The sequence below is a fragment of the Macaca thibetana genome, chromosome 6, assembly GCF_024542745.1.
Source record: "Macaca thibetana thibetana isolate TM-01 chromosome 6, ASM2454274v1, whole genome shotgun sequence".
In the NCBI taxonomy this organism is placed as follows: Eukaryota; Metazoa; Chordata; class Mammalia; order Primates; family Cercopithecidae; genus Macaca; species Macaca thibetana.
This window is the reverse complement of record NC_065583.1, coordinates 119,750,126-119,773,795: the sequence shown is the minus strand read 5'-3', so window position 1 is coordinate 119,773,795 and position 23,670 is coordinate 119,750,126. Positions and strand designations below refer to the sequence as shown.

The 23,670-nt window shown below is 36.5% G+C and overlaps 1 protein-coding gene across 6 annotated transcripts in view; it reads right to left on the bottom strand.

Moving 5' to 3' along the window:
- The window catches only part of PDE4D (phosphodiesterase 4D), a 1,590,976-nt gene that overhangs the window by 1,213,417 nt on the left and 353,889 nt on the right, over positions 1-23,670 (bottom strand). For all 6 annotated transcript variants that reach the window (XM_050794364.1, XM_050794365.1, XM_050794362.1 and 3 more), the window contains one exon: positions 5,178-5,308. In XM_050794364.1, coding sequence (XP_050650321.1) covers positions 5,178-5,219 — 42 coding nt within the window. In that variant the 5' untranslated portion in view covers positions 5,220-5,308. The remainder of the gene's footprint in view (positions 1-5,177; positions 5,309-23,670) is intronic.

Here is a 23,670-nt window from a genome sequence, read left to right as displayed (position 1 = left end):
GCATAATTGTCAATTATGGCACATTATTCACAGCTCAAAATATCCCTACTAAACAGGGTGCCCACAATGTGATGAAATGCAAGTACATAGAGACTTCAGAGAGATACAGAACTTCAGTCTTCCTCCAAAGAATTAAAGATTAAAATGGGATAGATTTAGGTGATCAGGGTTAGGGAGACAGTAGTGAAATAATTTCAGCAAATTATAAAAATTATAAATTTAGTTATCAGTTATGCTCTATGAGACAGAACATGTATCTTACATTGGATACTCAGAGGCTAACACACAGTAGCCATTCAGTAAATACTTGTAGAACTTTGTAAAGAAAGAGAACAGGTGGGAAGGCAGCTATAAGCATCAAAGGAGTGAAATCTCTAAAACTACAACTTCTCATATAAATTTGTTGTGAATAAAGACACAAGCAGGAGCTTGGTTTTGTTTTGTATTTTGTGCTTTACAAAGGATTTTTACCTCATCTCCTCTGACCTTCTTTGGACCCCACTGAGTGAATACCAGTGAAAAAATCAGTTTCTACATCCTTAACTTTGTTAGGATTCTAAGCTGCAACAGCTTTGTCAATCTCATAGCTTAGGTGCGGTTGAGTATCATAGAGAAATGAGGCCCATCTAGAAAGGAATTTGTTATTTTTACGTTAACCATACAAGAAAAAAAATACTCTATCTTGTGGGGTAATTGTGAGGAAAAATGAATGCATATAGCTCTGAAATGCCATAACAAAATGTATCATCTTTTCCAAATTTATTTTTCAGCTGCCCACTCCAGGCGGACACTGAAATGCAGATAAAATGGCATAAATAACTCACCCTGGGTCATTAGGTGAGTGACTGCTTCTAAAAACTCAGAAATGTAAAGGTACAAATGGAAAAAAATACATATCTTTTCTTAAGAATAAAATCACTTTAGTTTATAAAGTTTGTACAATATTTTTAAAGTCTTCCATGAAAATAAGCAATTCTAGGGAGCCTACTGTGAAAAATTTCACCAGATGGGCTCCTAGCCCCTGGACTCAAAACTGACAGCCTATTTAGGTGGGCTTTAAATTCATTATGGAAAGAATGTGACAGATACCCTATGTCTTCCAAACACTAAGGAGTTGCTTCCAGTTTTGAATTAACGCTGAACAACAATTCTATCAAAAAAGAACAGTTAACATCAATTAAAGACATCTGGTGAGTGACAAATTTATCCAAATGTAGAACATCCATAAGAATCCTAAGTCAAATAAAGGGCAATTTCATCAAGAAAATTAACAAATCCAAGTGAGTAGATGACATCTTGAATATCTTCAAACTGGTAGGAAGAAAATGATTCAGTGTACTAGAAAAGTGGGAATGTAATGCAAAAGGCTACAAGAAAGTTTAGAATTTAATACACAAGAAAATTTATTAATGAATAAGAATTAAAATTTATCTAGTTTATTCTCCAGATGAGAAGATTTATAAAACTTCATGAGTTTGGAGAATAACAGAGATATTATAAAGAAAAAAAAATGCTAAAAATTTTCGTTTACCTCCTGATTTTAAAATATATAATTACAACAAAAATTTTTTATACCCTGTTCTCTTGTCTGTACCTTTCCTTCCCTCCCCTGATTAGCTAAAAGCCAGTAAGAAAGCAAACATTAGCAGAGGGAAGAAGGGTAACTCAGATAGTTCTGAAATTTATAAACATCTGAAAAGTTAGATGGTCAATCCATTGATAGGATAAGATACTTCAGAGACCTGTGTCATTAGATTTGATGTTAAGAAAGAACAATATAAAATAAGCAAACTAAGTATAGTGAAGAAAGGGGAAAATCATTTACAGTAAAATTAAAATTAGCTCCTAGGTCTAGAAAGAGATTATCAGACTTCAAAAATCATTGGTAAGAATGTCCCTAACATAAAATTTAGAAAATAAGAAATGAAGAGAAAGATGTTGACCAGATCATTTTTAGTGTTATCAAATTGGGAGAACATACAGATTCTAGTATACTGGTCACTACCCTTTGGGCTTAAACAAGACAGGGACTTATAAAAATCAATCATGCCTTAAGAATATCCAATTCACCTGAGGTCAGGAGTTTGAGACCAGCCGGACCAACATGGTGAAACCCTGTCTCTACTAAAAAGACAAAATTAGCTAGTTGTGGTGGCATATGCCTCTAATCCCGGCTACTCAGGAGGCTGAGACAGGAGAATCGCTTGACCTTGGGAGGCAGAGGTTGCAATGAGCAGAGATCCCGGCATTGCACTCTAGTGCAGTGGCTCATGCCTATAATCCCAACACTTTGGGAGGCCGAGGCGGGTGGATCACGAGGTCAGGAGATCAAGACCATCCTGGCTAATATAGTAAAACCCCGTCTCTACTAAAAATACAAAAAAAAAATTATCTGGGAATGGTGGTGGGCGCCTGTAGTCCCAGGTACTCAGGAGGCTGAGGCAGGAGAATGGTGTGAACCTGGGAGGCGGAGCTTGCAGTGAGCTGAGATCTCACCACTGCACTGCAGCCTGGGTGACAGAGCGAGACTCCATCTCAAAAAAAAAAAAAATTCAAACTCTCTTATGGACCAAATGTTTGTGTCCCCCTGAAATACATATGTTGAAGCCCTAACCCCCACTGTGATTGTTTTTGGAGGTGGGGTCTTTGGGAGGTAATTAGGATTAGATGAATTCATGAAGGTGGGGCCATGATGATGGGATTAGTGACCTTAAAAGAAGCAGCAGCAGAGAGCTTGCTTTCTCTCTCTGCCATTTGAGGACCCAGGAAAAAAGTAGCTTTCTGCAAGCCATGAGTAAACCAGGAAGAGAGCGCTTACCAGGAACAAAATTGGATGGCATTTTGATCTTGAACTTCCCAGCCTGCAGAATTGTGATAAAATACATTTCTGTTTAGGCTACCTGGTAGTCTACGGTATATTGTAGCCCAAGCTGATTAATATACTCTCTTTGCCCGGATGCCTTGATTTTCTATTTATTTGGGAACTGGTCTTCAATTCAACTTATGAATGAGCACAACATGGCATAGAATCATAGAAATTCATAACTGGTAGGAAACAGAACTCTCACGTAGTTTAACCACCCATCTTATGCCTGATTTGTTTGAGTTGAAAAGTGACTAAATGGTCTTCCAAGATACACTGGAACCCCTCTCATGAGAGGAATTCACTAAATAAGGTGATCGTTTAAGGATGATCTTTTTTCTACCTCTTTTGTATGCCTTAAATTTTCACAATGAAAGATGCAAGACCTACAGAGAGGCATGTAGGGAGGAACAGAGACTGTTTTACATTTCTAACATTTTCTTTGAAACCAAAGATAAACATCCTCAGATTCTAAAGAGAACTAATTCTTTAAACTTTCTTCATCAAAAGCAGGAAACATCTACCTCTAAGTCTACAATTTTGGATTATATTATGGCAAAAACGTTAAGCATTGGAGGGTGACATGCTCAGACCAGAGCAAAATAAAATTTTATAGCCCTAAAGTGACAACTTCTAACTAGGCAATAAGTCTGGCTCTTTTTTCTGATAAACATTAACTTCTGCTTAGGATCATTTAATTAAGTGGAAGCATTTTCTTTATGCCAGTGAAGCTACAGAGCAATGAAATGAGAGTTCTACTGTTTACCTTGAACAAACGTAGGCCAACTCAGGTTCTCTTAATCTGGAACACTTAACCGTTTCCACCAAGATAAAATTTTTTGCATTAAACAAATACAAATAGGAAATGTCCTAGCATCATTAAGTAGTCTCAGTTCCTTAAAGTCACGGCTCAGTTAATCATTTGCTTTTAGAATGTTTTCCTCCAAGAATAGGGAAATGTTTAATGACACATTTGTAATTATTCAAAATATTCTCCCTTTTGCCTTTACACATCTTTTTCAGATCACATGTCTCTGAAATTCAATAAAAGAAAACATTATATGAATAATTTAATTTCATATTTAATTTATAATAAGAAAACTCCGTAAGAGTAAGATGTGTTTGCAGTTTGGTAGTTTGTATGCAGATCACCTCCTATTACAGTGAGTGACTGTATGATGATAAAAGGACTTCCAAGCTCAAAGCCAGGCCCCTTCTTTTATGCAATAATACATACAACCAAATACCAACCAGTAAAACACAAATTTGAACAATCCCTCAGAGTTTGTTGAATTTACTTGGTTAGTTATTAAACATAGTATTCAGTCAAAGGATTGGCATATGTCTCAGCAAATCCTCATTTTTTAACAAACACAGTTAGGCATACTATACATCTGCACATACTCATGCCTCACCCTTAAAAGCTGGATGGTAACTCCATAGAAAGGATGAAAGATGACCTTGGGCCATCACAATAGAATCACTGGTTATAACACAAAGTGTTCTCATACTCGAGAAATGTGTTTGCATTTGTGGTTTTCCTGATGTCTTCAAATGAATATTCCTACGTCACAACTACATCTGTTTGGATGCCTACCCCCATGGGTAAATGAACAAAGGGATGTGTTCTAAGCACTTGCTTGATGGAAATTAACAATCGCTTTCATCCTTGCCTTGTGTGGCTTTCTTTGAGTTGCTCTATTTGTTTTTTGCCACGAGCTAATATAAATTTTAAAAGTATCATGACTGTGGTATCTTAAGAACACTACGTAATTGGAAATAAGGTTTAACCTTCAGTAGAGCCCTGAGGAAGTTCACCTTAAAATATTAAAAAAAAAAAAAAAAGATTAAAAGAAGTAATTAGATATATATGCCAGGGTTGAAAGCTCATGGAAGGGAAGAACTTTCAGAATGTTACTGGTTGAAGTACCTAATGACATAAGTTTAATTTATGATTTTGGACATGCCCAGAAGGTTTCATATTCAAGATATAAATTCCCTATGTTTTGATTTTTAATCATATATTTTCTGCATGCACTCAAAAATTAGAGTGTTCAATATCAGGCTAGTAGACTTATATGAATGAATGGTAAGATATAAACTAGTTGAAAGAATTTTCATCAAATGCTAACCAGGCCACATAGACAAACAAGTCTTCGTTTGTTAATAAGCTGTGTAGAGTCAGAGAACTGTAAGTTAACTAAAGGTTTCCCACAAGCCTAATCATGATAGCACAGTATTAAAATCCAAAACCAAAACTAAAATGTTATATGTACACATGTTTAGAAAACAAATGAAAACAAAAGTTACTTACACTTTTGCTCCGAGAAAGCAAATCACAGGTATTTCTTTTCATCGTGGTGTTTTAAGTAATTAAAATGGGAACTAGTGTTTCCAGTGTCAATGCTCTCACTGCAAGTATCCACTCAAAAGCCAACTGGAATGCTGAAAAGAAAAGGAAGGAAATGTTTAATCAAGTATATGATTAACACATGCACTTTGAAATGCCCTCTTAGACTGGGACAGTAATTCTTAAATAATTCATCGGAACAGGCTAAAACGGTGCTGTGTTTAAAACAATAAAAACATATACACAAGCAACATTTCCAAAACAGTTTTTGTTAAATGTAAGTTAGAGATTTCAAGCACCATCTGTTTTCCATTAAATATTCAACTCTACAGTTTTAGTGGCTGAAAAAAATAAAAAATAATAAAAAAATAAAAACCGATATGGTAGCCATAACCTAAAATTACATGTATAAAATGACGATGCAAACTGAATTGTATATATGTTGATTCTTATTGGGACAGCTAGGGACTCGACAATTTTTCACTAAGGGATCACTAAGGTGATCCACTGCTGGAGGAATCTTACCTACATGTGAAGAAAAGAGCCCTCTGAGCAACTGCATCATTGCCTCTTGTTTCACTGACAATAATCAATAGTACCTTAAAGCCAATCCAATAACTCTTCAGTAAATTTAGTGAGTTCTCTACCCCTTTAGTTCTAAGTGGTTGTAAGGAATACTTGAGAAGATGAGAACAAAAAGTATAAGCAATAACTGTTAAGTAGTAACTGTTATTTCAAGGAATATTCCAGAGTAATTGCCACTTGAATGACATTGATATCCTCATTATCTAACAAATCTTTGCTTTCTCCTAGACACTACAATGGAGATTCTCCATTTTCAGTTTTGAAGATAGAACAAATCAAGTAGCTGTACGTATTGTGTTCATTTATGATATTCTTTTACATCAGGACACAACCTACATATTTACAGGGTATATTTGCATGTGGGCTGAAGTGCTTTCAGGGAAAGAACTTACTGTAAGGCAAAGAGGATAAAAGGCCTGGTCAAACCACAAAAACTCTGATATTGCAGGTTTAGGCTAATGTTGTAGGTGTAGGCTGATGTTAACAGTGGCATGTAGTTCTATCATTTGGGTTTGTTCTAAGCTTCTCAAAAAACATGAATCAGAGACTTTAGGAAAAGAGTAACAGTGGTGAAGGTCTGAAGGAGCTGGTTTTGCTAAAATGATTGAAAAATATTAAAGTACAAAGTAGTATGAATTATACATTTAAAAGATGAAAAATAAAGTAACTATGTATCATTTTTTAAAAAACATACAAAATGAAAACAGAGAAGCCTGCAGGGACACAGCCTTTTTAAAGGCTGAAAATACTTGTTTGGAATATATGTGAGTCACCCTCTCAAGTCTTCTCAAAATAAAACGAAGACACTTTGCGGGAGGTTAGAGGTCCCATAACAGCAAAGCAGAGGTAGAAACAGAGAAATAAAGTTCACTGCGACTAAGAATATCTCTAGATGCAACTTGGGGACTCAAAGGCAAACAACCGACAAAGCCTACTTCCAAGGTTGATAGACATGCTTGCCTGAAGATTAAAGAAAAATGCACAATCAAATGTGAGTTGCTAAGATAAATACTGTTTCTCTGAGTGTGTATGGATTTTTTCTAAAGGAGTAGGATTTGAAGGGAGGAGCTGATCCACAAATGGAAAGTTCTCAGCTAGTACACCTCCAGGAACTGAATCACCTTTACAAATTAGCATCCTATAGGTCCCAGAAAATGTGGAATTATGTTACTCATTTAATTTAGGAATTGAATAGAAATAATACAAACTTAAAATATTACATAACTAGGGGAAAAAATTAGATAACAGCTGTGGGAAGCTTACATATTATCAGAGAAAAATTTATTCAAAATATTTATTTATTCATCCAGTATTTAATGAGTAGCCTTAGGGACAACTAAGGAATAGTTGTCCTACTAGGCTAGTGACTCAGTGGTAACACATCAGTCAAATCAGACAAATAATGGATTTGACCTGATAAGTTTTACTGAATTAACCAGGTTTTTAAAAAATTTGCCTTGAAATCATTTAAAGACCATCATTAGCAGATACTTTCCTGTGGGAATTTGGAACTTACAGAAATCTCAATAGGTAAAGAGATTCAGTTGAAAACTGACTGCTGATGGAATGGCTCTTCTCACCCTGTATAGCTAGGAGGCACCTAGCCTCACTAAAAGAGTATAGACTTTGGAACCAGATAGGTATAGACTGGAATTTCAGCTTTCCACTGGCATTCTATGTAGCTTTTAGGTACATTATTTGATTTATCTGAACTTTCTCCAGTTCTGCAAAAGAAAGACAATAATACACATATGTGTTTTCAAAATAAATGAAGTAAAAAGGATTGTCTAGGAGAATGCTTGGCTCATAGGAGGTATTTGGATCTCATCATCATCATTATATATTTATCATCATCCATCATCACTACCTTCTTTTTCTGTTAGTATCAAATAGCAAGCAACACCAGCCCATTCTTATTTTTTCTCCTATAAATGCTAACCTCTCTCAGATAATACATATGTGGGCAGATCTATTTTATACTAACCAGTATGAATGACCTATCAGTTAAAGGTCCAGGAATAAACAGACAGCATACTTATATTAGGATCATTTACAGCAGGTTCAACAAAGAGACTCTTTAAGGAGATGTTGGTAGGGTAGAGGAATCCACAAAGGATGGCACAGTACTTGGAACTAGCAATAGCAAAGTTTTCACCCTAAGAGGGATGGGTTGCCCATACCTAAGAAAAAGCATCACACAGAGTGGGCTGCCTTTAAAATGGAAGTTGCTCTCTGGGACACAGCTAGCCTCAGGTCTCCCTAAAAGGAAGGAGATAAGAAAATGTACGCAGTCTCATTTTCCTTTCTCCATCTGTCTCCTGCTAGGACTCCCCACTAGCCAAATGCAAGCAAGCAGGAGGGCAAAGGAGGAAGATGTACATCTCACTGGTCAGCCTTCCAGGGTACAAAGCCCCTCAAGGTAGGGCAGGGAGGAGAGTGGAGATGGAGAGGAAATGGTAGATGCGCTCTGCAGTCTATGAAGAGGATTGCATGTTCTGCCACCTCATTTATCCTTAAAAAAAATCTATGATTTATCCTTAAACTTTCCAATAATCCTGTGACGTAGACATTGTCAACATGTTATCCCATGGCACAAAAGAGGAAATCAGCACCAACGAATGAAGGAAATTGCCCAGGAAATGGCAGAACCAGGATTCACACCTGACTGGTCTGCCTCAAAAGTCCACGTTTTTGTCTACTCTTCCATAGTGCTTTGCTGCCAATAGCATGAACCAGTGCATCTTAATTATGAACAACTGGTAACCTCTGCAAAAATCAAAGCTGTGCCTAAACTAAAAAATGTTTGATGAAAAGGTTGACTCTCAGGAAGGCATTTATCTTAGTTCCTACAAGTTTCTCTCTCAGCAAAGATAATGTGGTGAGACTGCAGAAAAGCTTTCTTCCTCCAGGTGCACTAAAAAGAAAGTCAGGCGAGAGAATACTCACACGTGCAATTTCATTACGATAGGAGTTTCCATATAAAGTTAATTAGAAAGAAGGGAGAGTCGGCTCCTGCAGGGAGAACACTTTAGAAATAAAAATGAAGAGAGGAGGTAGATAAGACAGATAGTGCTGGAATATTCAGGGATGGAATTAGAGATGGAGCACCTGTATACATTTTGCTGTGTCCACGCAAAGGGAATTAAGACAGGTTCTATCCTAGAGATTAAAGATTTATATAGCAGAAAATGTCTTGAACTGGTCATCAGATGAAATAAGTTCTACTTTCATTGCTACGTCATATACACAAACTGTTTGGTATTAGGAAAATCCTTTCCCTTTTTTTCCTTGTATCTCCACAACCCACCTCACAGCATTGTTATGGGGATTAATCAGACAGTATCTCAGAAAAAATTCTGGGGACTTTAAGTTCCCTGCAAATATAAATTTATGTATTGAAACAGCAAATGTCCCCATACATAATGACACCTTTAAATATAAGAATGAAAAGGGGTTCCAATCATCCACAAATATTAGAGAAGCTACTGAACAGGACATGTTTTATATATTTAAGAAGAATTCTTTATTCCCCTCTTTTTGAACTAACATTTTTTTTCTTCTACACAGTAAGTCAGTTCATGTAGTAACTGCTGAATTATAAAGTCACTCAGATGCATTGCTTTTAAAAAGTTTATTGAGCACCTTATATGTGTCAGGCACAGTACTAAGCCCTCAGATAAACAACAAACTTTCTTGATGCGAAGGGAAAGAATTGTTTGGGTGCAGTTGCCTATGAGTGATCAAGGTGTAATGTATTAGCTCTGTCTCGAACTTACTGTTGTCTCCAACTCATCAAAAGGTAGATTTTTCTAGGGCTGCATAAAGTAGACATCAAAATGAAACCAAACTTGGCAGTTTTTTCCCTTGATTAGATTCTAATCTAAATGAAGAATGAATGTATGTGGCATATATAAGAAGAGAAGTTTGATCACAATCAAAGACAACTCCAAAGGAATACAATAAAAACAGGCTTAATTTATCAAGGTTTACTCACCAAAGTATCTGCAGGAAAGAAATTAGGAGGAGGCAATGCAATAATTAATACTTTAAAAGTTTTTTTTTTTAAAAAAAGAAAGAAACATACAAGGATGGAAAAACAGATTTTTTTCATGGGAATGTTTGAATTATTGCCTTGGGCTCTTAAATGTCCACTAATTTGCCCTCTATACACGTAAGATAGATAATGTGAACATCTGCTTCAGTTGGCCCTCTGCTACATTGGTGGCAGAAACAAGGGAAGAAAGTTCCAGATATCTCCTCATACCTTCTAAAATTGTGAATTAAAAGAAAGGACTTCTTTTTTTTTTTTTTTTTTTTTTTTTTTTTTTTGTCGCCGGGGCTGGAGTACAGTGGCCGGATCTCAGCTCACTGCAAGCTCCGCCTCCCGGGTTTACGCCATTCTCCTGCCTCAGCCTCCCAAGTAGCTGGGACTACAGGCGCCCGTCACCTCGCCCGGCTAGTTTTTTGTATTTTTTTAGTACAGACGGGGTTTCACCGTGTTAGCCAGGATGGTCTCGATCTCCTGACCTCGTGATCCGCCCGTCTCGGCCTCCCAAAGTGCTGGGATTACAGGCTTGAGCCACCGCGCCCGGCCAAAAGAAAGGACTTCTTATTCCAGATCTAAAGATGACAATAGATATTTCCTGCTATTTACATTTTCTCTAGGGTGCTCTTTATCTGAAGCTATGCTTTATCTGAGCTCCTGCTAGAGGCTATAGAATCTGAGATGTAGAAAGAGCGTAGGATACAAATAGGGTAATTGAAGTGTAGGGAACATAAGCAGTCTGACTAAGGTCATAGGACTGCCTGGGACAACACAATAATGAGAGGACCCTGTATTCCATGCCCAGTCCTGTGTCCAGCTGATGATATTGCCCTGTGCGTGGATTTTCCTAAAACTAGTTTCATCTGTCAACCCAGATGTATCTTGTAGTCTTCCCAGCAGAGTTTAACATCTTGGAATGTGCCAAAGTCAGTGCAATCTACCTGTAACCACAAGGATGGCCTTGTATAATCAGATTGTAGCTTATGCTCAGTAGGAACTCCAGAGTGATGTGTTTCAACTAGAAGAGTCAAGTGATCTGTGATGTGCATGCTTAATTTGGCCTTAGCTCACACCCTATCTCCCAACACCAGCCCTCTACCCTCGTCAGGCTGGTCTCATCTCTGCAGCACCTGAGACACGTCCATTTCTACTTCTTAGCTTTAGATTCATGCCCTTTAATGGTTGTTTCTTTCATTTTACAGAACTCTTTCTATTCAAAGTCCAGCAAAAGCCCTTCTTTCTAATAACAACTTGCCCTGCTGCTCCAAGTCACATAGATTTCTACTGACTCTGAAGTCAAATAACAAAAAGTATTTTGTACCACAAACTTGTCTACTAGCTAACATTTTTTTCAATAATTGTTGTATGGGTTTAATCTTTGCTCCTTCAACTGGGTTTTTGATGTGGTTTGGCTGTGTCCCTACCCAAAATCTCATATTGAATTGTAATCCCTATAATCCCCAGGTGACAAGGCAGAAACCAAATGGAGGTAATGGAATCATGGAGGCTGTTTTCCCCATACTGATCTCATGATAGTGAGTGAGTTCTCACAAGATCTGATGGTTTTATAAGTATTTGGTAGTTCCTTCTGTGTTCATTCTCCATCCTGCCTCCTTGTGAAGAAGGTGGTGCCTTGCTTCCCCTTTGTGTTTCAACATAATTGTAAGTTTCCTGAGACTTCCCCAGCCATGCAGAACTGTGAGCCAATTAAACCTCTTATCTTTATAAATTACCCAGTCTAGAGCAGTTCTTTATAGCAGTATGAAAACGAACTAATAATACAGGGTTGAATAAGGTACATTGTAAAGTCTCTTCCACACTGCAAGTTGTATGATTAAAAAATATAACTTCTACCAGGCACGGTGGCTCATGCCTGTCATCCCAGCACTTTGGGAGGCCAAGGCAGGTAGTTCACCTGAGGTCAGGAGTTTGAGACCAACCTGGCCAACATGGTGAAACCCTGTCTCCATTAAAAAAAAAAAAATACAAAAATTAGCTGGGCATGGTGGCAGGCACCTGTAATCCAGCTACTCAAGAAGCTGAGGTAGGAGAATCACTTGAGCCCAGGAGGCAGAGGTTGCAGTGAGCTGAGATCGCACCATTGCACTCCAGCTGGGTGGCAGAGTGAGAAAAGAAAAAATTTCTTTTTTCTCAAAAAGAAAAAAAAAAAAAAAAAAAGAAAAAAATATATATATATATTTAAGTTTGAAAGAATTCATTATCATTATTTTGCCTTTGCCATAGTATTAATATGTAACATAACATTGTACCACTTACAAAATATATTAAAAATTCGAGGTATCAATTTATAAAAATGAACATTTTAATTAATAAGTAGAAATTTTGCAAAAGTGGAAATAAAATTATATCAAAATGTGGGATATATTCAATCTCACTATGAATGAAATGAAAATTAAAATCTCAATATTTGTTTGTCTTGCTTAAAAATTATTTTACTTCTTAAAAACAAAATACTTGAAAATAGTGTGTATATAATTAGATATGCATTTCATATATTACTGATCAACTTTCCAAATGACATAAGTCTTTGGATAGGAATTTGATAATACATACCAAAAGCTTTAATGGTATTATACACTTTTATATCATAATTCAGGAAGTAACCTGAAATATGGAAAGTGCTTTGTATGCAGAAGCCTTCTAGCAGTACCACTTAAAATAATGAAAATCTGGAAACAATTTAGATGTCAAATAGTAAAGGAACTGCTAAATAAAATATGAGAAACTTCATGATGTACTATGTAATTAAAATCACATATTTTGCAAGATATTTCAATTACATGAGACAAGGCTTACGTTATAATATTAAGTGAAAAAGGTAGGATTAAAGTTGTATGTGTAGTATTATCCTATAAAAAGTTATGCATAGAGAAAAGACTTTAAAATTTAGCAAAATATTAGTAGTTCTATTTAGGTACAGTATTATTGGTAGTTCTGTCTCGTTTCTGTGTTTCTTGGCTTCTCAAATTTTCAACACTTAGAAAAAATACTTAAAAGTCGGATTAAAAGAAAGTATTTGAGAGAATGCAAAACAAGTTACTCGTCTCTTTTTACTTCAGACTATATACAAAAGTGCTAGTTTTTGTTCGTGGAATTGTTAGACTGCTTTCTCATTTGTTTGTGTTTGAGTGCTCAAGTTTGCTATTTCATACCCAGTGTTAGACTTTGTTTTTGGGAATCTATAGACCAGAGAAAAGCCCCGTTGGAAAATAGATGGCTAAAATTAAGTTCTCTCTCCCTGACTCTGCTATCTTCGTCCTCCATTTGGGTGTCAATTAAATTACCTCTTTCTTTCAGATCTCGTAATGGTGTCTATAAAAGGAAATCTTCAGGCTCCACTTCACCTAGGAAATCAATCAGTTGTTGAGGCCTCCCTGCCTGTGCTAGTTTCTGGGAATGCAAAATGCATGGAACATGAGACAAATGCAAATGAACAACTGAATCAGCAAGCAAGAGATTTGGGTTTTATAGGATCAACAGGAGCTCAATCTACAAAATAGGTTCATATTATTATAAGGTAGAAAATAAATGCAATGTAGGTAGAAAAAGCTGTCACAATTTTCAAGAAAAATATTTTTAAAATAATAAGTTAACAATAGGGCTCTTTACCTAGATTTAGTTTCAACAAGCTTTGTTCCCTTTCAACTATTTGAGCCTCTTAATGTCTCTCTGAATATCCCATCAAAAATTATGCCTCAGCTTCCTTCTTCACCCAGCTTACTCTCCCTTACCTCCTTTCCCCCTGTCTGAGAGGATGAGTGAGGTGTTTCTCCTCCTATGAGAAGTCCTGTCTTCTACCTATGCCTGTCTTTCCTCCCCTATCTGTTCTAATTCTAACTGGCTCTCTCCCCTCAAGATCTAAATACTCTCTTGAGTCTTTCCTCTTGTAAAAAGCAAATCATCCTTATAACCCTATGTTCTCCCTCTTCCAGATATCATTCTCTTTCTCTTCAAAATCAAGTTATTTGAAAAAATGTCTATTAACTTTCTTTACCTCCTTATTCCCACCGTTTACCCCTCAACCCAATGCAAGCAAGTTTGACTCCTTCCACACTTAAACTACTTTCTCCAAAGATCCTAGATCTCCATATCACAAAACCTAATAAACCCTTCACAAATTATCTGACTAGAGCTCTCTATAATCACATTGTTTTTGCTTCTAGAAACTCCCTCTTCCTCTGTCTTCTGCTGGTTCTCCAACCAACTGCTCAACTTCTTGCTATTTCATGGGGTCTTCTTATTTTGTCCATATCTAAAATATGGGTGATACCATTGCTATTATTTTTATCAGCATTTCCCAAATGTGACTGCATATTAAAATTAGCTAGGGAATGCCATAAAATGCAGATGGCTAACTCTCCTCCAATGAATCAGAACTTTGAGGAGAGGTACTCAGGAATCTACTTTTGGCCAATACCCCAGATAATAATCATGAAGGATGAAGAACACCACCACTTTGATTGGCACTTGGGAGCCTCTGTTCTAGATTATATTTCTTGATAATCCACTAATTTTTATTGTTTTTGCTGCCATGTGTATACTTTAACCCCCCACATACATATCTCATACACTGAGAGGGGTCTACCACTACTACAGTCTTCCAGAGTTTTATCTACACAAATTCAGGCACTTTCTAATGTTATTCTTGTCACCAACACTGCCTACTTCAAGTCCACCTTAAAATCTATCAATTTATGCTGTAGGGGATAGCTGCCTATTTCTGCTTCAAGACTCAACTCAGGTGTTATCTCCCCCTGGAAGAGTTTCCTGATTCTCCCAATATCCCAGCACCATTCCCACTGCCAGCCTGACTTAATATCCCTTTTTACTCCCTCCATAATGCCTCCTGAATGCCTCCCACAGTATATTTGTCAAATTACATCAAAATGATCTGTTTAATTGTACGTCACTGACAACCTTGCCCTGGACTCTAAGTTCCTTGAGGTTAGAAAACATTTCATGTTTATATATATAATCACAACATAAAATATACTTAGTAAATGTATACTGATCTCTCCTGAATTGAAAGAGAATTATGAGAAGAAAAGCACATTTTGTCTCCAGACTGAAAAGAATCAAATCATTTCCTTTGTAGTTTATGCCCATATAAAACCATCATTCTATTCCCTTCTCTTCCTCCAAAGTGATAACAGCAAACTCTTTTACTAATTTATTCACCAGACATTTACTGGACACTTCTGGTATGCAATGAACTGTGTTCTAGGGTCCAGGGATGCAGAGATAAATATGATAAAAATCTGTCTCCACATGGAACTCCAAGTCTAGTGGGGGACAGAGACAAATAACACAATACACTAACTACTCTGACAGAATCTCAGAATAGCTGGTGTGGGACCCCAGAGGAGGCAGCAAGTGACTCATACACCTAATGGCTTCAAAGCCTGTTCCAAGTTATTCTGCTCTTGTGAACACTTCTCTTTAAGTTATTCAAATGCCATTTCATATACTGATGTTTTCCCCCACGTAGAGGAAAAGAAAGATGAAGGTAGACATTGACGGTTCCTTTCATCTCCTTTGTGCGTCTAGTCAGAACTTTGTCCCTGCAGAAAAGGCGTCTGTAGAATTCCACACCTATAAAGTATGCTGTAAATGACCATTGAATGAATAATATGCAGGTGGTCACATTTACATAAGAGAATACAAACCACTTTCAATTTCAGTACAAATGACATTTTTGGAAATAAAAGCATATCATTTGGCTCCCCAAATAGCCTAATTCTTCACTCCCAAGGGTATGGAAATGCCAGAGTACCCACTCTTTCAATGCTCACCTTAACCAGTATTTCAAAATGGCACAGCTCAGTCATTGAGCTATAAATTAATTACTTTCCTCCAAGGATTCCATGCTTTATGGCCTTTCCCCCAACCTAAAATAATTTGAGCTCTCTAAAACACAACTCTCCACCCTAATTAAAAGTCCACGGACATTCTCATTAATATCTCATAAATGTAGGGTTTGTTGCTTGATAATACTTTGCTTTGGTGTTAGCCTCCCACGGCAGAGAAGAAAGTTACAACAAATGCTTCCTTTTAGCAACTTTCCTAGCCATACACCCTCCCACTGCCTCATTATGGTGCCCTTCCTGCCTGGGTAGTGGGACGTATCTAGAGCAGTTTTGTCCTGTGAATCATAGGACAGCATGGTTCGTAGTTTGCTGGCCTGAGGCCCAATGTGGAACGAGCCTCTGAGATGTGTCATCATCAGCTTGACTATAACAGATCCATTGAGAGCCTCAGGATAAAATTCCCTGAGTCACCATCACCATGAGGAAAATAAAATGATAGCAAGATGATCCCCGTAAAATCTCTGGTGCAAGCTGCTTACTATCTACAAAGAAAAGTAGAGTTCATCAAGGCATTGAGCCTTTTATTCTTTATCATGTTTTTCTGTTCCATATTAAAGTAAAATCTGCTGTTTGAATACTTGTAAATTTGAGAAGTATTAGAAATGGCATTTCACTGAGGGTTGTAGAATGTATGCAGAGACTACGGTCTACAAATCATTAATTACAAATCATAGTCTGTACTTTATATCATGAGACCAACTCGGTTCTAAAACATGAACCATTCTGCCTCTCTAGCAAAAATAAGATAGACAGATGATAGATAGATAGATAGATAGATAGATAGATAGATAGATAGACAGACAGACAGACAGACAGACAGGAATAGGTAGCTGAAAGAGAAAAGGAAAGGTAAGAGTGAGAAATAGTGAGAAATTGGAAAAGAGAATCCATGCTATAGATCCTGCATTCTATTATGTGTAGCTTTCTCAATCTGAGCTATAGAACCAAAATTATTATCTCTGAGTAATTATGAGTCAGATACCTTCAGAAGTTCCTTTTTAAAATCAACATACCCCTTGGTTCTTTAGTTGCTTCTATTTAATCAATCAGCAATGAATTCTAATTTTTATTTTCCCATGAAATCTACTGTGAATAGCCTCCTTAAGAAAAAAAAAGTGAATTATTTTAAGACCTAATAATACTCTTGGTTTAGATTATTTGGGACACAGTGAGAATTTAGATAAAACAAACCAGAGTTAAAGTAAAGATAAAAGAGACAAAAGAGGAATTGGTAGAGCATCATGCAGATCTTACTTGAGGTAGGTACATAAAAGTTATTCTAATGGGGCTTCAGTAGAACAACTTTTATCCTAGCACCAAGTAAGTCAGGAAGTACCCTTAAGCTATCATTTCTCCCTAATTAACAAGTGCTACCCAAGGAGTCATTGCCTGAAGACTGCACAAACAGAAGAAAAGCAAGGCATAAAATGAAGAACTTAATGTTAATTAAAAGAAACATAAACAAGGAAAATAACACAGCCAGGAAACCAAAGACGAGTAGAAACCAAAACCTCTCAGTCCTCTGTCTCTTAGGAAGCAACAGCCCATTAGCATCCTTGCAAGGGAATGAGCCCACTGTGGTGGAGTCATTAACACCCACAAATTGAAAACTGCCCATGCCCCTTAGTTTGGAGCAAATTTCTAACCAATGATAAAGAGCAGTTGGCTTTTTGACATTAAAAATAAAATGGCAGAAAAAAAATTGGGGCAAAGAATTTGTGTTTTTTTATTTCTTTTCAGAGTTTTACTGTTTTATCAATTTATATAGACATTAAAAATAACAAGCAACAAAACCAAGATCTAGTAGAGCATAAATTATAATATTTTTCTGCCAATAGAGAATCATTTTCAATATGCTCTTTTTCTTTCATAGTCAGAGTATATATGGTAGATAAAATAAACAGCTCCTTCAGCGTAGTACCTTGTTTTAACTGCTTTCGTTCTTAAGGAGATATTTTTTTTCTCACCCCATTATAAAACAAGAACTCTAAGATATCTCCTAAACAAAGGTAATTTACATAAGAGATGCTGGTTTGGAGAGATGAAGAGACAAAACTAAGCAGTGGAATTTTAAGTTTTGGAATCAGTCATATTCCACATTCCAAAGAATTTGGAGTCAAATTCTGTTTTGGCCATTTTCTAATTTTAGGGCCATGAGAAACTACTTGACCCTTTTGCATGTCAATTTCAGGATCAAGATAAATGTAGATATTGAAACTCACATTGCAAGACTACTATTGTGTAAACTAAATGATGAACTTACATGTCAGCATATATAAGCACTGTACCTAACTCTAAGAAGGCACCCCTTAAATGTGAGCTTTATATTACTTTGTCCCCTGACATGTGTTTAACACCAAGAGCCTCAGTGAGCTCCAAGAATCAAGGTAAATTACAGTTAGAATTAATCCTTCAAAATGTAGGATAGAGGAACTCAAAATTTATTGTAAAACCTATTGGTGGTATAGTGAAGAGCCTTGAATTATGTCTTATCCTTCTCATCTTAGAATAAGCAAGTATTGGGTTTTTTTTAGGAGATTCGGATTTTACTAACCCTGCAAAAATGTTTCATTAAAAATGCACTCTTCCCAGGATTGTTAGTCTGCTGTTACACTGCCACAAAATGAGCCTCTCCTAATTTTAGAGACACTCAATTATAGTACAAGATTTAATCTTCAGTTTCTGTGTCCAGGCCTAAGATTTTCCACAATCATCAGTGAGGTCAAATGAACGTTTCAAACCTTACACCCAGAGATTTGAAATCCTTTTCATTCTGATGCTTCCTTCTTCAAGGACTCATTCAATGAGCCTCAAAATGAACCCATCACTTTTCCAGTAAGATTTTAATTGTAACACCCTCTCTGAACTGCTAGGACCAAGCAGATACCAAGCTTCATAGCAAATTGAAAGGCTCTGAATATAGAGAAAGAACAAGTGGAAGACCTGACACACGGAAGAAAATTCATCTCATTTCACCAAGATCTTCTGATTATCCAAATAGCTGTTCAGAGCTTGGTATCTCTAACTGGAGCCTGTGCTGAATCATTGCCATTTGTGTGGCACCCATCTGGCACCTGGAATTAGATTTTGCTCTCTCTTCATTCATAATGGCGATAAGGGATGAATGAGGGATTGCACAACAGCAAAATCTCATAAATATTATTGTGCTAACAGATGAATTTCTTAATGAAAATGGAAAATGGCAATTTCTTTTCTAAGGATCTGGCTACCCTTTAATCATCTCAGCGCTTATTAGTTCAATTTTTCAAAAGGACAATGATGCTTGAGAAGCTAGAATTTTCTCTTTAAAACTATCTTTAATTCACTAAGAAGTAATATAAGCGAAAGCATATAAATGAAAAAGTAAAACCAAATTTAATGTCTGAAACAGAAGTAGCTGAATGAAAGAAACTTAGTATTAAAAGGGTCTTTCAATTTCTAACTCATCCAAACTCTGCTAAGATGAAGATAATATCACAACATATCATACCATACCAAGATATTGTTACAGATTATCTCATTCGTAGGCCGGGCGCGGTGGCTCAAGCCTGTAATCCCAGCACTTTGGGAGGCCGAGGCGGGCGGATCACAAGGTCAGGAGATCGAGACCACAGTGAAACCCCGTCTCTACTAAAAATACAAAAAATTAGCCGGGCGCGGTGGCGGGCGCCTGTAGTCCCAGCTACTCAGGAGGCTGAGGCAGGAGAATGGCGGGAACCCGGGAGGCGGAGCTTGCAGTGAGCCGAGATCGCGCCACTGCACTCCAGCCTGGGCAACAGCGTGAGACTCCGTCTCAAAAAAAAAAAAAAAAGATTATCTCATTCGTAAATATTACTAGAAAAGAGATCCCATATTCCCGGCAAGAGTTGGCTGCCAACCTAGTTGGCAAAAAGAGATGTAATTCCTATTCTTTGCTTATGCCAAGAGAACAGAATAAGAGCATTAAACCAGCTTCAGATACTTCAAAGTGGAGGCAGAAGAGACAGGCACCAAATCATCCCAAGAGCACGCAACTGGAAAATGGCACATGAACCAAAGTCCACTTCACTCTTAACACTATGAGAACAATCACAATTTTATTATTATAATTACAAACACTTATGGGACATTTGCTATGTGCCAGGAAATGTTCTAATCACTTAAAATATATTAACTAATTCAATTCCCACACAATTCTGTGAAACAGTTATTTTAATATCGAATTTGCAAATGAAGAAATCAAGGTAGAAAAAGGTGAAATAATCAGCACAAGATTACATGGCTGGTAAGTATAAATCCAGGATATGTATGTTTTCTCCTGCACCCAGAAGTTATTTTATATCTTAGGGAAGACACCAGAAGTCACTGAAGAGGAGAAAAACAGTTCTGATATATAACTAAACTTTCAATTATTTTAACACTGACCCCAAAGAAACTATTCTAATTCCAAAATGAATTAAAGTTTGGGTGTTTTTCCCCACCTCATCAATGGGAACATGGCTCTACAGCTAGAAACTAGAGCTAGAAAATTTGCTATAAGAAATAAAAGCCACGTTGTTTAACCATATCTGAATTTCAGTCAGTACATTTGACTGTACTATAGATGACAGTCAATGCCAGTATGCCAGACTTCCAGTACAAGATAGAAATTTCGGTCCATTTATTTCACTCTCCTTGTTCCCAAATTCACTTTGAAGCAAGAAACAATAGAAAACTCATGGAGCAATGCCATCAATTTAGGGAATTTCTGTAAGACAATACACAGGATCTATATTATTCATGAGTTTACACACTCTGGAATGTGAGACGGGTTTAATAGTAAGAAATCTATTAACATAACTCATTAAAGTAATAGACCAAGGGAAAAGAAAAACACATAATCATTTTTAAGAATATCTAAAATGCATGTGAAAAAACTTAACACTGAATCCTGATTTTTAAGATTTAATAAAATGGGACCAAAAGTCATATCTTCCTCAAAGAGCCAATGTCTTGCTTCGTGATCAAAGATGGAAGACATTCTCATTAAAGCTGGGAGCAGCAGAAAAACACCCACTACCACCACCCTCAGTTGCCAATGTGTTTAAAGTGCTAATGAATCCCATAAAGGAGAATCATAAATATTGAAAATGATGAGGCAAGTCTATCACTATGGGAAGACCACAGAATTCTCTACTTGAAAGACCTCCCAAAAAGAAAGCAAAAAAAAAAAAAAAGAGTTTTTTTTTAAGTAACTTGGTTGTTTACAAATCAATGTTTTCCTATATACCAACAATTTGAAATATAATTGCTACACACACACACACACACACACACACAACTTAAAAACTAGGCATGAATATGCTTTCTTAGGTTTTGTATGCTTGTTTGTTTAGAAAGGTAGGGGGACTATATGAAGAAATGAACTACAAAACTTCATTGAAGTACATAAAAGGAGACATTTAAAAAAAAAACATGTTTCTAAAGAGGAAAGCATGTACAATGCCAATTACATGCAGTTCTGATCTGAATTATTTACCTAATTATTTATATAAAGTTTTGTTATCGTCACTTTCACACATACACACTGGCAGAGTAAACAGGATCATGAGTCCCACATTCCCATCACACAGCTACAACAATATCAACATTTTTCCAAACTTGCTTTATTTACCCCCAATTGCAATTCCCCCTTGTCTCCCATTGCTTGTGTATTTTAAGACCTCATACAAATAAATGTAAGTATATCCAGAACATATCTGAAAGACAATGTTAACAAAGGAGTAATTTCTATAATAATTATAATAATTGATCCTGGCACCAGACTAGAATAGAATCCAACAGAGTTGAACAGAAACACCAAAGAGATACAACTATACATAAGAATTTGATGTTAGACAGAGGTAACATTTTTTATCAGCATGTGGAACACAGGTTAATCAATTATACTGGGACAACTTGATAATCATGTGGGAATATAAGCCTAAGACTTATATTACACCAGAATAAAGTCCAGAGGAATTCAAACTTTAAATGTGAAAAAGGAAGCTACGGAAATACTCAAAGAAAATATATGTGAACATTTTACTTCTCTAAGGGTGAGGAAGGTCTTTCTGAGCACTATACATGCCAGATGTTTTTCTAAGTGCATAAACTATGAATAAAATGATTTAATTAATTTTATTTATTTACCTATGTATTTGTTTTTGAGACAGGGTTTGGCTCTGTCACCTAGACTGGAGTGCAGTGGTGCCATCAAACAGCTCACCGCAACCTCTGCTTCCTGGGCTCAAGTGATCCTCCCCTTGTAGCCTCCCTAGTAGCTGGGACTACAGGTGCAGGCCACTGGGCTAATTTTTTTAAAAAAAATTTTGTAGAGATAGAGTTTCCTAATGGATCCCAGGCTAGTCACAAATTTCTGGGCTCAAGTAATCTGCCTGCCTTGGCCTCCCAAAGTACTGGGATTACAGGTGTGAGTCAGCATGTCCAGCCTGTGATTTAATCAACTTTAAAATAAAACCCTCTATATATCAAAAAAATTTAATATACAATACAACCTGGGGAAATATTACATATTACATATTTTATAGTTAAAGAGGTACAACATGGAGAACTCTTAAAAATCAGTAAGGAAAATAAATATGTCCCAGTAGAGAGAGACAAAAGAACCATGAATTTACAGAAAAGGATACATTACAAATTTTAAATTAATGATATGGAAAAATCAACCATGCAAGAAAACAAATGAATAAAAAATAAAATAAGGAGATGCCCTATTTTGTCTATCAGATGGTACATGAAAAGAAAAAGAAATCCAGTTTTTAGGCACTCATTTACTGCCAGACGGAGTATAGTCAGCACACTGTTTCTAGACATGTATTTGGCAAATACATCAAAAGTCTGATAAATACGCATGCCCTTTGAGTCAGTATGAAAAGAGGATACATGGATATGCAAAGATAACAGTCAAAGCCTTGTTCATAATAATAAAAACAATGTGACTAATTTTTTTTTTTTCGAGACGGAGTTTCACTCTTGCTGCCCAGGCTGGAGTGCAGTGGCGCAATCTCAGCTCACTGCAACCTCTGCCTCCTCGGTTCAAGTGATTTTCCTGCCTCAGCTTCCTGAGTAGCTGGGATTACAGGCACCCACCACTACGCTCTACTAATTTTTTGTGTTTTTAGTAGAGACAGATTTCATCATGTTGGTCAGGCTGGTCTCAAACTCCTGACCTCAGGTGATCTACCCGCCTCTGCCTCCCAAAGTGCAGGGATTACAGGCGTGAGCCACCACACCCGGCCTAGTGATAAATTAAATACTTAACAATAGCAGATTATCTAAATTAGTATTGCTACAAAAATGCAATGGAATGAGGTTATTACAGATGATAATGTATATGAATATAAAGGTGTTTATTGTAATAAATAGCTGAGTGAGGAGCACAGATTACAAAACTGTATGTAGAGTATGATCCCATTTCTGTACTATGCCTCAACATCTATAGAAAATAGTCTGGAAGGATATACCTCAAAATTTGCTACTATTTAGTACTGGAATTGTGGGTGGTTTTTCTCCTTTAATTTCTGTGTCTAATGTAATCTATTTTTTCTACAGTGAACACGGGCTATTTGCATGAAATATGTTTTTAAGTACAGAAAAAGTATATAGAGTAATAGCTTTAAATGTAATTTGCAGCTAAAGATCCAAAAAAGCTGTAGGTGGAAAGAATGATCATGAAATTCTATAGTCAAAATTGTGTTGATGCTTCTCATATGAAAGATGGTACAGGTATCCATGCCTTGACTAGAGATAGGATGTAATATTTATGCCCTAGCCATTATCCTATGCAAGGTAGGCTTTGAAATTCAAGCATAATTATAGAAATTCAAGCTTAGAATCATTTCAGTTAGTTCTCCTGAGTACTAACAAAGTTAATGAAAGCACAAAATCTTAAAAGCGAAAGATTAACATGTTTATAAAA